Below are 13,354 nucleotides of genomic sequence, written 5' to 3'. Positions count from 1 at the left end.
CATTTACCATAGCTAGTCCCCCTGACACTAAGGGGCAATTTACCTTGGCCAATCCACCTAACCCGCAATCTTTTGGACTGTGAGAGGAAACCAGAGCAGACATGGGGAGAACAAGCAAATTCCACACAGACAGTGACCCAAGCTGGGAACTGAACTCTGGTGCTATGAGGCAGCAGTGCTAACCACCGTGCCGCCCAAACAACTTACAACTTTGAATAACTTAAATACCAGTTCATGTGATTGCTGGAATCCAGAATGTCAGAATCCAGTGAGGGCACCCCCGTGGAAAAGCTCCAGTTCAACTCAGCTGAAGCAAGATGTTGCCAAATTCTGTTAGAATTGGCGGTGATGAGGTTGGTTTACAGAGACTTGGTCTGTTCAGCAGGCAAGAAGAGGAATCTTTCAGAGAAACAGACTTAATGCAGACTTCTGGTCAGCCTGGAGTTCTGCTTTGATGAAAACAGGCTGGAATTTAAACAGCAGACTTAAGTAGCAAGTCTGGAAATGTAATATTAAAACTCTACAAAGGCCAGAAACTTGGGTCATGTGATGTTGTCCATTACTGAGTCAGTTGCAGGCTAACAAGCAGTTTCCATATCCCTGGTCAAAATCCATTGTTCTTATTAGCAGAAAAATTGTAGTTTTTTGCACCTCTCTGGGTAAAACGAGCTTTGATGGCTTCCCTTTTGTTATAGGAACAGGCTGGGGAGAGAGGTTGTCTCCTGGTCCCTGGTTTTGTTAATTGCAATGAGAGGTGTGGGCTTCCACAAGGATAGGTGTTAAACTTCTGTCCCATAACTTAGAATTTTCCAGAAAATGTAGTCAACCTTTGAGTCACCAGACACGTAGCAGCCATCTTTTTGGTTCAGCAAATAAATGTATTCAGCAGTTTATGATCTCTTTCTTGTCTTGGGGGAATGACAGTAAAGCTGTATAAAATTATCCTATTGTATATAATCTCAAATCAAACAACTATAAGGGAATTGGATGATGAGACTGAAATAAATAACATAAGATTTTGATGTTAATTTTGGATTCATTCTCCATACCAGTCAGCAGTCAACCTGCAAATTTATTTTTGGTCTTTTTCTTATTACATGCCAAAGAAATTCCAACTATCTCTGATCTTGCTCAACAGAATTTTTTTGTTCTCAGATTTTACTAGCACCTCTTCATTGTTGTGACTTGCCCCAGATATCTTGGTTATTCACACCTCTTGCAGCCTCAATTCTTCTCTGCATTGCCTCACTGGCCATCGAACACTCACTTCCGCCTGTCAACGCTGGTGCGGTGCAGCATTCCAGGATTCTGGGCTTTGTTGTCATGACCAATCAGCTAAAAAATGTGGTGAAGACTGAGGTGAACTGATGCTGGAAGCCAATCAATGTAGGGGGTAGTAATTATAATCTTTCATCTGCAGACTTTTTTGTTTTGTGTTGTTCTCCTGATTCGGCAAAAGGAAAGGAATTTAGGGTTGGGGAAAATACCAAGAATGAAGTAGAATTTATTTATCTTTCCTCGCTCCTGGGCTTCCCGCAGCATTGGCCAGACTGAAGCTGGTGACAGAATATGTGAGCCACTATACCGTAGTAACTGATGATATGTATGAATAAAACAAATACATGGATGTGACCTGCTCTGTCCCACCCACAATAACCCAACTACTTAATAAAATATCCCAGCAATCTACTGATCAACCAATTCAATTGGCGTTTTATTATCAACACTTGTTTTTTTTTTACCCACTGAACGGTGTGCATTAGTTCTGACATTTGTGGCAAAAGATCTAAAGGCGGACCCAAGGAGAAGATTAACTTTTTTTTTTAAAAGTGTTTTTGTTGGAACGTACTGTCTGAAGATGGTGGTAGTGACTTTCAAAAATATGTATTAGTGTCACAAGTAGGCTTACTTTAACACTGCAATGAAGTTACTGTGAAAATCTCCTAGTTGCCACACTCCAGAGCCTGTTCAGGTACACGGAGGGAGAATTTAGCCTGGTCAATGCACCTAACCAGCATGTCATTTGGACTGTAGGAGGAAACCAGAGCACCCGGAGAAAACCCACGCAGAGTTGGGGAGAACGTGCAGACTCCGCACAGACAGTGACCCAGGCTGGGAATCGAACCCAGGTCCCTGGTTCTGTGAGGCAGCAACAAAAGGGAATTGGATAAATACTTTTGAAGGGGAAAATTTTGCTGGGCTTTGGGGAAAGGGTGGGGGTGTAGGACGAATTGAATACCCCTTTCAAGTGTCATCAGTGGCGTGATGGGCCAAATGGCCTCCTCTGTGCTGTATTGTTCCATAGTTTAAAAACTGCAAAAAAAAAGACCATTTTTCGCATGGAGGGGGAAGGAACTGTTCCACAGATCATGTCGAGTAGATTGCAGGGGGATTAATCTAAAAAGCGAGATTTGACTGTTAAGTGACCTTAATCTGCCTTGGCCTGTGGCAGTCGACACAGCAGGGCTTTGACTAATGCTCAAAACTTCCCCCTGTTCTCTCCTGTTTTATCTCTGATCTAATCAAAACTGCCATACGATGCACAGAAAAATGCAATTCCTAAATTAATTTTTGCAGCAGTGTTTTTAAAAACATAGTCTGAATCAATGTCAGCTATAATGGTACTGAAAATAATTTAGCCTTTCAGCTCATCACGTACAATGGCTTGCCAGTGCCAAATGTTTTTAATTGAAATAACCTGAGGGAGAAAATAGCAATATGAAACAAGAATCCACATAAGGTAATCAGTGAGTGTATTTTTAAATGGTGCTCGTTTACTTTTTGCTGAGCAATTATTTATTGATTGTTACACAGAAGCCCTTACAGAATTAACTTCCATTGCAGGTCCAGGAAATCAGATTGTCCTGTGAGCAAGTGAGAGAATTCCTCCCATAGTGAAAGGGCAGTGATGAGGTGCAGAGAAAATGGCCATGACTCACTGTCCCCGGTGTAAGTTTAGACTTCATTCATAAACATATATATTTGGCATTTTGGTGCGGCAATGCCTGGTAGCATATGCGCCCCCACCACTGAAGCACCAATTGGAGATGTGCCATTGTAGGGCCCCTTCTTCCAAAGGCATTGAAAATTTTAAAATGCCTGCTCTGCTTTCTTGCCATATGCCAACATCCTTTATAGATAACTGAGTCAAACAACTCGGTAGAACTGCACCTGAGCCATTGATGCACACATCCACTCATGTACTAGAGATATATCTACCCGATGCCCAAGTGTTTTTAAGCTGGGTCCTCACCTATCTGGCAGTTCCTTGCCACGGGATCTCCTACATACCCTTCCGCACATTTCTCACAGAAGAAGCCCGTCGTGTTTAATGTGCAGCTCAGGCACCGCCCAGATTCAGAGTCACAAATGGGTTGCCTGCTGTCTGGGTCGGTGTTGTTGTTGCATTCGCACCTCACGCAGATGCTGTCTGAATTGTAGTACCCGTCAGCACACTCATCGCAGTTGGGGCCAAAGTAGCCAGGCTTGCACTGGTCACAAACTGCCGCGCCTGACACTACACAGGGGACAAAAAAAAACAAGATTTAGCAATGCAGCGTCTTCGAAGCATAGCACTTGATATAACACTTATATAACTGGCTACATCAATTGTTTTGAAGATTTCACTTTCAAACAAATGTAACGTGTATTTGTAACAGGCACAAGTAACATTTTCCCCAAACGGATTGTATTAGAAAGGCCACAGTATGTTCAGTGAACAAGTACATCCAGTACGTTTATGACAATGTTGCTATTTCTATTGATCCGCTGAATTTAAAAATCATCTCCGTGGGTTCTGATATTAAGCAAGTTTATAAATACATGAGCAACAATAAAATTGAGAAACTGTGATCGAAGCTGTTATGTCTTTGGTGTTGGTCCCTTTCAAGATTAATCAGTACACATGTAGGCACAGAAGGTTAAGATTGCAAATGTTTTTTTATTTCTCGAACTAAAAGGAAAGTGTGGATCCTGTGATCCCATTATGTACTGGTTTGAAGGGTATGACAAGACATACAATAAAAAAAACCGAATGAGATGATTGGACTGCCAACACGGAAGTATAATAGTATACCATCAGAGATACTTGTGTATATGAGGGTGGTGAATTTGTGGAATTCACTACCACATAGTGTAGTTGACGCAAAAACGCTGTCGGATTTCAAGAACAAAGAACAGTACAGCATAGGAACAGGCTCTTCGGCCCACCAAGCCTGCGCCGATCCCATTGTCCTACCTAGACATGTATCCCTCGATACCTCACCTGTTCATATGCCTATCCAGATAAGTCTTCAATGTTGCTAACGTATCTGCTTCAACCACCTCACTTGGCAGTGCATTCCAGGCCCCCACCACCCTCTGTGTAAAAAAACTTCCCCCGTACCTCTCCTCATAGCTAATGCCTACCATACCAGACAACATCCTGGTAAATCTTTTCTGTACCCTCTCCAAAGCCTCCACATCTTTCTGGTAGTGTGGCAACCAGAATTGAACACTATATTCCAAGTGCAGCCTAACTAAGGTTCTATAAAGCTGTAACATGACTTGCCAATTTTTAAACTCAATGCCCCGGCCGATGAAGGCAAGCATGCCATATGCCTTCTTGACTACCTTCTCCACCAGTATTGCCACTTTCAGTGACCTGTGTACCTGTACATCCAGATCCCTCTGTCTATCAATACTCTTAAGGGTCTGCCATTTACTGTATATTTCCCATCTGTATTAGATCATTCAAAATGCATTACGTCACATTTGTCCGGAAACTCCATCTGCCATCTCTCCGCTCAAGTCTCCAATCAATCTGTATCCTTTGAAGGTCCTTATTGCTATTCACAATTCCATCAACCTTTGTGTCGTCCGCAAACTTACTAATCAAACCAGTTACATTTTCCTTCAAATCATTTATATATATTACAAACAGCAAAGGTCCCTGCACTGATCCCTGAGGAATGCCACTTGTCACAGCTCTCCATTCAGAAACACACCCTTCCACTGCTACCCTCTGTCTTCTATGACCGAGATGTGGAGATGCCGGCGTTGGACTGGGGTAAGTAGAGTAAAAAGTCTCACAACACCAGGTTAAAGTCCAACAGGTTTATTTGGCAGCACAAGCTTTTGGAGTGTCGCTCCTTCATCAGGTGAGTGAGTTGTGTTCACAAGCAGGGCATAAACAGACACAAACTCAATTTACAAGATAATGGTTGGAATGCGAGTCTTTACGGGTAATCAAGTCTGAAAGGTACAGATCTATGTGTATAGATCCTAAGAAGAAATTAGATATAGTTCTTGAGGCTAAAGGGATCAAGGGGGGGGGGGGATCAGGATATTGAATTCGACAATCAGCCATTATCAAAATGAATGGTGGAGTATGCTCGAGGGGCCGAATGGCCTATTCCTGTTTCTAGTTTCTATATTTCTGTCTTTTTTTTAGTACTGCAGTGTCAGTTTGTGGTAAGACTTTGACCTATGAGTCAGAAAGTTATGAGTTCTCCCTTCCAGGACTTAAGCACATGTACAATGCCAACATTTCAGCAAAAAGGGAGTGCTGCATTGTGAGTGTTGCTGTTTTTTGAGTGAACTGTAAAACTTGGGCTTCTGTGGCACAATTTGAAGTGTCGCTCTGCTAGACAACAAGGCAGATTAAGTGGCCACATTGCATTTCCTGCTTGTAGAATTTGACTATGCTTGCCTACAGGTTATTGAAGATATGCTTTAAATTTGCTGAGAAGCCTTTACAACATCCTGAGGACATGAAAAGCACTGTATAAATGCGAGTTCTTTATATTACCAAGCTGCTGATAGAGGATTTAGCCAATTCCTATTGCTGTTAGCAGACCACACAAAGCTGTGACATGGGGTTGTATTTTACTAACCCCAGGGAAGTGGCCTGAGAGGCGGTGGCGAGGATTAGTAAGTTTGTAGAGAGTTGGGTCAGATTGGTTCCCTTATATGGTCGTGAGACTGAAAACAGGTTAGCGCCGCTGCCTCACTGCGCCAGGGACCCAGGTTCGATTCTGGCCTTGGGTGACTGCATGTTCTCCCTGTGTCTGTGTGACTTTCCTCCTGAGTGCTCCAATCTCCCCTCACACTCCAAAGATGTGCAACTTAGGTGGATTGATCGTGCCAAATTGTCCCTCAGGGTCCAAAGATGTGTAGGTTAGTTTGATTAGCCATGTGTTATGATGGGGATTGGGCAGAGGGAAGGGGGGTGGGGGAGAGCGGGGGGTGGGGGGGGGGGGGTGTTGCTGGGTAGGATGCTTTTTCAGAGACTTGGTGCAGACTCATTGGGCTGAATGACCTCCTTCTGCACTGTAGGGATTCTGTGACATTAGGTAAACCAACATGGCTCTTGTAGCCACTGATAGCAAAGCGGAATTTTTTCTCTCCCTTGTTCAAATTTTCAAAACTTTTTCACCATCTACACTTCTTCAAATCAATGTTCATTGCCAAAGGACTGACAGTCAAGATTCAAAATGTATGTTTTTTGTCTTTTTAATTGAAAAATATAATGATTCAGTAACTTCATTTGTGTTTTATTCAGGTAGTGCTTCTTGTCTCTAGTTGTGAAATGAAGTTGGCTAACCTGTTCAAGTAGGACATTTAATGCAGAGCTTTCCAAAGTTTTACCTTCACTTTAAAAGTTAAAGCTCTGTATGGCAAGCACAATAAATGCTTTTGTGCTGTTAATGTTAACTCGCTAAATAATGTTTTGTGTTTTCTGAATGCGAGTGGAATAATGATTGTAACTCACTGGGCGCGATCTTACCGGCCGTTCATGCCACACTTCCGCTGTAGCAAGGTCGGAGAATTTGGCACCCAGCCAAATCTCCATTCACTGCAGCTGAATGGAAAAATCCCAACAGCATGAAGGGCCATAACGTTCCAGCCATGTGCACTCTCTCTGTAACTGCTGACAAATGACCACATTTATTCAACAACAGGGTCTTTTGAAGACGTCACAGCCATCAATTCTTCTTCAAAGAAAATTAATGACTTCCCAATGCTTTTTAATTAACTCTATTTTTATTGCAATCTCAATGTCTGCATATTCATTTTTAGATCACAGCTGATCTGAACCTCCATCTATCGGTCTTTGCATCACATGCCCTCAGACTTCGGAAATGTCTTGATATAGATCCAAGTTGCACAATGCGGGAGATATCCTATTCCTGACATCTTGATCATCAAAAGAAAAATTCACAAAGTAGCTGAAAGAGATTGGACCACGTTGATTCAAAAATGGCATTCCCCAAGGAGCAGTTTTGTCCTTTAGACCATAGTAATTGCATTCTGCAAGTCCAATCCAGTATGGTATCACCCTGTTTATGTTCCAACCCCTAACTTGGGAAACAAATAAACACCATTTACCCTTACATACTTCACCTGAAAAGGGAAGGCAAATGGGCCTCAATCAAGGCTTCTATTTTGACCAAGATCTGATGTATTTTTTTTAAAAACATAGTTACTTGAAGATTTCATTTTCAGATGTCTGTTGAGGCAGTCTCTGCTAATGCAGTCAAAGGAGTGGAACTAGTGTGACCCCCCCACCATACATGGGACAGTTGAAATCAGAGTTCAAGAGGCTCAGTGGGACAGCAGGCCAAGAGTTTGAGTTCTTGGTCTTGTGTGTCCCAATTGTGGGCCATTCATCATGCTTCCTGTCATCATCCAGTTTGACTCCAACTGACCTTATTAGCCTCGAATATCAAAAGTTTCCCTCGGCGCAGCGTTATTAGTGCAGAATTCCACTGAAAGTGTGCAGAAAAGTAAATATCTGACATAAATCTGTGCTGAGTAAAAATTTCAACAGAAATTAAGGACTTAATGGAGAGCAATAAACTAAACCAAATGACATGATGAAACAAAAAAAAGTCAGTGCATCACATCAGACTCTGGCTTGTAGCAAAACTACGAGCTAAAAATAGATGTGCTTCCGGGAGCAGCTTTAATTTTTATGGTGTTCATGACATACTCCTTCAGTCTAATAATAGCTTCTCATCCTGATAAGCAGCACTGTTTTGTACATTTCCGTCACCACCCATTCGCTCCAAGAATTTGTCATGTGGCAATTTCGACTTATTCTTTTAACTATTAGCTGGTGGAAATTGCCTAAAAACATTGGCCCTTCAAACTCCACTTCAAAGATAAAATGATACTCATGGAAGGTCGGAGTCTATTGTTCTTATGTTAATTAATTCTAGATTTTGGGATGAATATATTACGCCAAGTTGATACCCAAGGAATCTTAGATAAATGCTACTACGGATTAACAAAGACCAGCTAATTGCAGACTGCCATTAGCAGCTCAAAGTCAGTTCTGAGCATTCCGCAACTGACATTACTCAATCTGCATAATTATATCCTATTTGGGAGCTCCAAGAGCCCAATCAGCTGCTCCTGACTGTCAGAGACGTCAAGTGACTGCAAAGCACTTGCTTTTAAAAATGTATATTCAACAAAAAAATATCTGGTACAGTGCATTTAAATAAAACGGAAAGCAATTTTTATTAAACACCTGATGATATGAAGCTTATCACACAGAGCAGTGTGGAGGATTAACACTCGGCTGAAGGATAAAGCTGTGCTTGTAAATGAATTCAGTTACACAAAAATGACACGAGACATGGACAAATCTTGGGGTTAGCTGCAACTACGTTCAATTATTGTAATTCAGAATTCTGCACTGATTCACTTTGTTTAGCTTTGAAGTACCTTTTTTCACTGCTTTTAGTACTGAGGGTCCTTTATTTTCTGTTATGATGAAATCTAAAATGGGGTCCAATAAATTTCTGATACTGTGCTTTGTGCATATTTTATTCTCCAGTTTTTGTCCTCTCTCTTGAGCGGTAACAAATGATCGAGTATAATTTCCACACTTGCAAACATCACTCTTAATAGTTAAAGCTTGCCTGTCACATGGGCTTGGGCATTGAAGCAGCGATTTTAGAGAGGGTGAAATCTTGAATGTAGGAGAGATGGTGATTGGCAACTGGATTGACCTGAAGTGGTCTCATCCTGCATAATTTTTGGTGTGGGGGAGCATGATTTGAATATTTGAGGCAAACTCGAAACATTCCTGCTAATGGTATGGCGCTCTGCCCATGGGACAGGGCGGGAGAGACAGAATTGGTGAGATTAGAAATAGTATATACTGTTGCAGGATTTAAAGGCCTAAAACAGCTAAAGGGGATATCAATAAGAAGAACCGAATGGACAAAGAATAGAATGTTTTATTAACACTAATGGCTAAGAGATCTGTAGATGGGTGGAGAGCTTCCAGGGTTACTAATACACTTGTGGATGCAATGGTTGGTGCAATGCTAAATAGAGGCAGGAGACTCTCCAGTTGAGGACAGTGAAAGGGGGTGACTCAGGCACACATGACCAACACTGACACCAACCTTTCTGCACTTTAATAATAGCTAATCTTTCCTTCGGTCTATTTTAATTAATCTTCTTCTGCTTGGAGGCATTCTTCAAACATTTGTCCTTCAAACTTCATTCAATATTTGTACTAAGGTGAGACAGACCAACCACTGCAACAGATCACATTTTACTTTCTGCAGTTGTATTCAAAGCTTCCTCCACACTGCTCAGATAGCTTTGAGGTTGGATAATTCTGTCACCGATCCTTCTGTTTATCAATTGGCACTAAGGTATCAATGCTTTTCTGGAGTGGACTCAATCACATGGAAATAAACTGAGATTAACCCAATGTCAGTTGCAACTGGACAGATTCAAAAGCACACCACTTACGAACGCATTTCACCCTCCTCACCATAACAATTAATTTTAGTGTGAAAACTTTGAAGCCATTTTTTATTTTAAGCTTCTCTCCTGTAATGACTTCAACGAGACCCATGAGGTTGGCATCTTGAAGTATGAACTCCCTGATTGAGGTCATAATAGCCTGTCTAATCAGGGAACCTCACCTGTATATAAACATGGGAAGAAGTTTAACAACACCAGGTTAAAGTCCAACAGGTTTATTTGGTAGCAAAAGCCACACAAAGCTTGTGTGGCTTTTGCTACCAAATAAACCTGTTGGACTTTAACCTGGTGTTGTTAAACTTCTTACTGTGTTTACCCCAGTCCAACGCCGGCATCTCCACATCATATAAACATGGGAGCATCAGGTCCACTGGCACTCCAGATTCTGACTTTGTACCTGAAGCACTCTGGGAGTGGAATAGAGTTTGTAAATAAAGGGAATCTGGTGATGGGACATCAACCCCTGAGGAGTTATTTCATCTCCTTTCAGAAGAACCTATTGATAGAAAGTCTCTTGGACAAGGACTTTGTATTGCTGCTGGTGAAGAGAAGGCCGCGGCACAAACGCAGGTTGTGTAGGTTAACGGTGCCTCACTTTCCTGAGCTAGATTTGGATTTCTGGGGACTGCAAGAATAATTTGAACTAGAATGAAAAGTAAAACAGGATGTTTTTCAGTTGCTTGAAATGGCTAGTTCCAAATATTTTATTGATTCCTCCAATTCCACTTTGTAAAATATCAGCATGATAATTTCCAGGACATTTGGACGTGTATTAAAATATACATTTAAGTGGAGCTCGAGGAGGGAAAAGAATAGAAGAATCTGCTCATCAGGTGGACTTGGAAATATATACTGTGGGTTACTATTTATTTTAAATGGTTAATATTCTTAAAGTGCTGGAGAATAATTCGCACAGCATAATTTGGTAGCCAACAGAAGGACTTTTTCAAAAGACTGAATCAGACATTTTTGACTCTTATCCCATTCTCGATTAGTTGCATTGATTTAAAGACTTGCTTGGGGTGTAATGGCGAGACAGATATCATTAGAGTCACCAGCCCTTTTTAAATAAATAATTCCTGGTGAATAATGGTGTTGATGGAAGCGCACATTGTACTGCTCTCTGTCACAAATGGTGCCTTGTGTGAAGAAACTAGGCAATAGTGGGTTGGGAGTGGAGGTGTTGGTATGATATGGAGGCTGATAGTCCATAAAATTTACAAGTCAGGATTTTTCCGAATGGGAAGTAAACTTGGTGAGCCCAATACCACCTCCTATTGAACATTTTTTGCATTGTAAATCTTTGTTGTCATTACCGACACTGAAAGGCATTCATCATTTGTTAGTTCTCGTCACGTTTCTTTTGTGTTTTATCATCAGTGTCATTGTTTTACACTTCTCCTCGGTGAGCAGCCATTAATTATTGATTGTTTGACACATTCAGAATGGGATTCAGTGATGTTGCCAGCTTCACTACACATTCATTGTCATAAGGTACAAAGTGGAGGTGATACAAGTGAAACTGCTCTGATTAAATGCAACTGGTGATCCTGTTTTCTTGACTTTTGCTTTAAGTAAATGGACACGAGCCGCCCAACTCTCCCTATACTAATAGGGAAACAACATTTCATAAGGTATTGTTTACGGGACTAAGGCAGGGACAAGGCTGGGGGAGGGGGATCTGTTAACCTAGGTGAGGCTTGGCTACAATATTTGGAACAGGTTTTTTTTGTTTATATCTAATTCAATCCATTCAAAGTCTGAACAAGTGAAGCATTCCAGATCCAAGCTGACAAGACAGGGCCTCCACTCCTGTCTTGGGCCTGATCTACATGAGCCAAGCTGATTGGAGTAGGTGCAGACCCACCTCCTCCAAGGCTTGATCTCATTTGCATCTTCGCCAAAAGGCCGAGATGCCGCTTTAAAAACTTGCTTCAAATGAAGCCTCAGTGTAACCTCATGACTTCAACCAAATGCTGGACGCCAATACCATACTTGATCGTAGCCAAAACTCCTTTTGGATATGTTGAGGTGCTCCAGGAATAAAATGGCCTGTGTTTATATTGTGTCTTATACACTCAGGTCATTCCAAAGTGATTTGGAATCAAGGAGGTTCTTTTTGACATGTGGGCACTGTAGCAATATAGGAAACGCAAAAGCCAATTTACAAACAGCTAGGTATCAAAAGTGTCAATGTGATAGATGACCAGAAAATCTGTCTTTAGTGGTGTTTATTAATGGATGAATATTGGCCAAGGAAAGCTCCCCTACTTTTCAAAATAATATAATGGGATGATTAAATCCACTTGGTTTAATGTCTCATTCAAAAGATGGAATATAGCGACAGTACCTTGTGTTATGTAATTTGGTCAAGCTGGTTTTGGTCAAGTGCTGTGTTAGACGTGTTTTTTCTAGCAATTGGTTTCATGGAATATGATTATTGAAATGATCACCACACAAGTTACAATGTCCAGGAAAAGCATGTACAACTGGGCACAAAAAGAATTAAAGATAAATGTAATTTTTGCAAATAACCTGAGTTGTTGGGATGGGTGGGACAACTCAAGTGTTCTGTGCAGTTGTGAAACAATTCATGTAAAGAAATATGGACATAAAGAAGGGTTATAAGGATAAAAGAGTTCTTTTCCTATAAATGAGCTTAAAAAATGTAAAAAGGTTCTTTTTTTTTAAGAGGTCACAAACAGTTCAAAAAGATCCAGCTATACATCCTAACAAGTTAAAGCTTGGGTCATCTTAATGGCAATGAGGAACCATTGAGATGAAAAGACACACTCCCAAAACAACTGCACACAATCACTTATTTTCTAATGGTAGGAAGACAGCACAATTGCAGGGTGGGGACTGATAAAGATACCGCACTCAGCTAGGAATTCTTACAATGTTCCTCGAGCCATGTTATAATCTGAAGAAGCAGGCCGGTGACTAAGGTTAAAAAAGAAACTGATCACAAGCTCGGCTTCTCTAGAATCAAAGGGACCCATAACTTGCTGGAAATTGCCAGTCATATGAATCTTCTTAGAATAAGAGGTTGTCTTTCAAGAGAAAATAACAGGAATCAAAATATGGAACTTTAAATTGGATGAATCTAATTACAATTGCGGTGATCCCTATTGATAAGAAATTAGTGTGCAGCCTAAGACACACGAAGGCTGGAATCTTACGACTGTTCACGCCGGCGGGATTTTCCCATCCTGCTGCAGTGAACGGAGATTTGGCTGGACGCCAAATTTTCTGACCTTACTGCAGCGGGAACATGGCGTGAACAGCTGGTAAGGTCGCACCCCAAGTGTTGACAGCAAACTGAAAGACAGATTTCCTTAGCTTAGGTGTCTTGCAGGATTAAGATAAATGATACTTAAATATGTGATAGATATCTTGCTATCAGTTGGCAGTTGGGAAGGCAAATTCAATGTTAGTGTTCATTTCTAGAGGGCTAGAGTACAAGAGCAGGGATGTGCTGCTGAGGCTGTATAAGGCTCTGGGTCAGACCTCATTTGGAATATTGTGAGCAGTTTTGGGCCTCATACCTAAGGAAGGATGTACTGGCCTTGGAATGGGTCAG

At 41.3% G+C, this 13,354-nt stretch overlaps 1 protein-coding gene across 1 annotated transcript in view; it reads right to left on the bottom strand.

Moving 5' to 3' along the window:
• Positions 1-13,354, bottom strand: part of LOC144502533 (multiple epidermal growth factor-like domains protein 9) — a 310,066-nt gene that overhangs the window by 7,021 nt on the left and 289,691 nt on the right. Inside the window, exon 5 of the mRNA XM_078226609.1 lies at positions 3,254-3,517. Coding sequence (XP_078082735.1) covers positions 3,254-3,517 — 264 coding nt within the window. The remainder of the gene's footprint in view (positions 1-3,253; positions 3,518-13,354) is intronic.

Source organism: Mustelus asterias, chromosome 13 (genome assembly GCF_964213995.1).
Source record: "Mustelus asterias chromosome 13, sMusAst1.hap1.1, whole genome shotgun sequence".
In the NCBI taxonomy this organism is placed as follows: Eukaryota; Metazoa; Chordata; class Chondrichthyes; order Carcharhiniformes; family Triakidae; genus Mustelus; species Mustelus asterias.
Note: the sequence above shows the minus strand (reverse complement) of the source record. Positions and strands in the feature narration are given on the sequence as shown.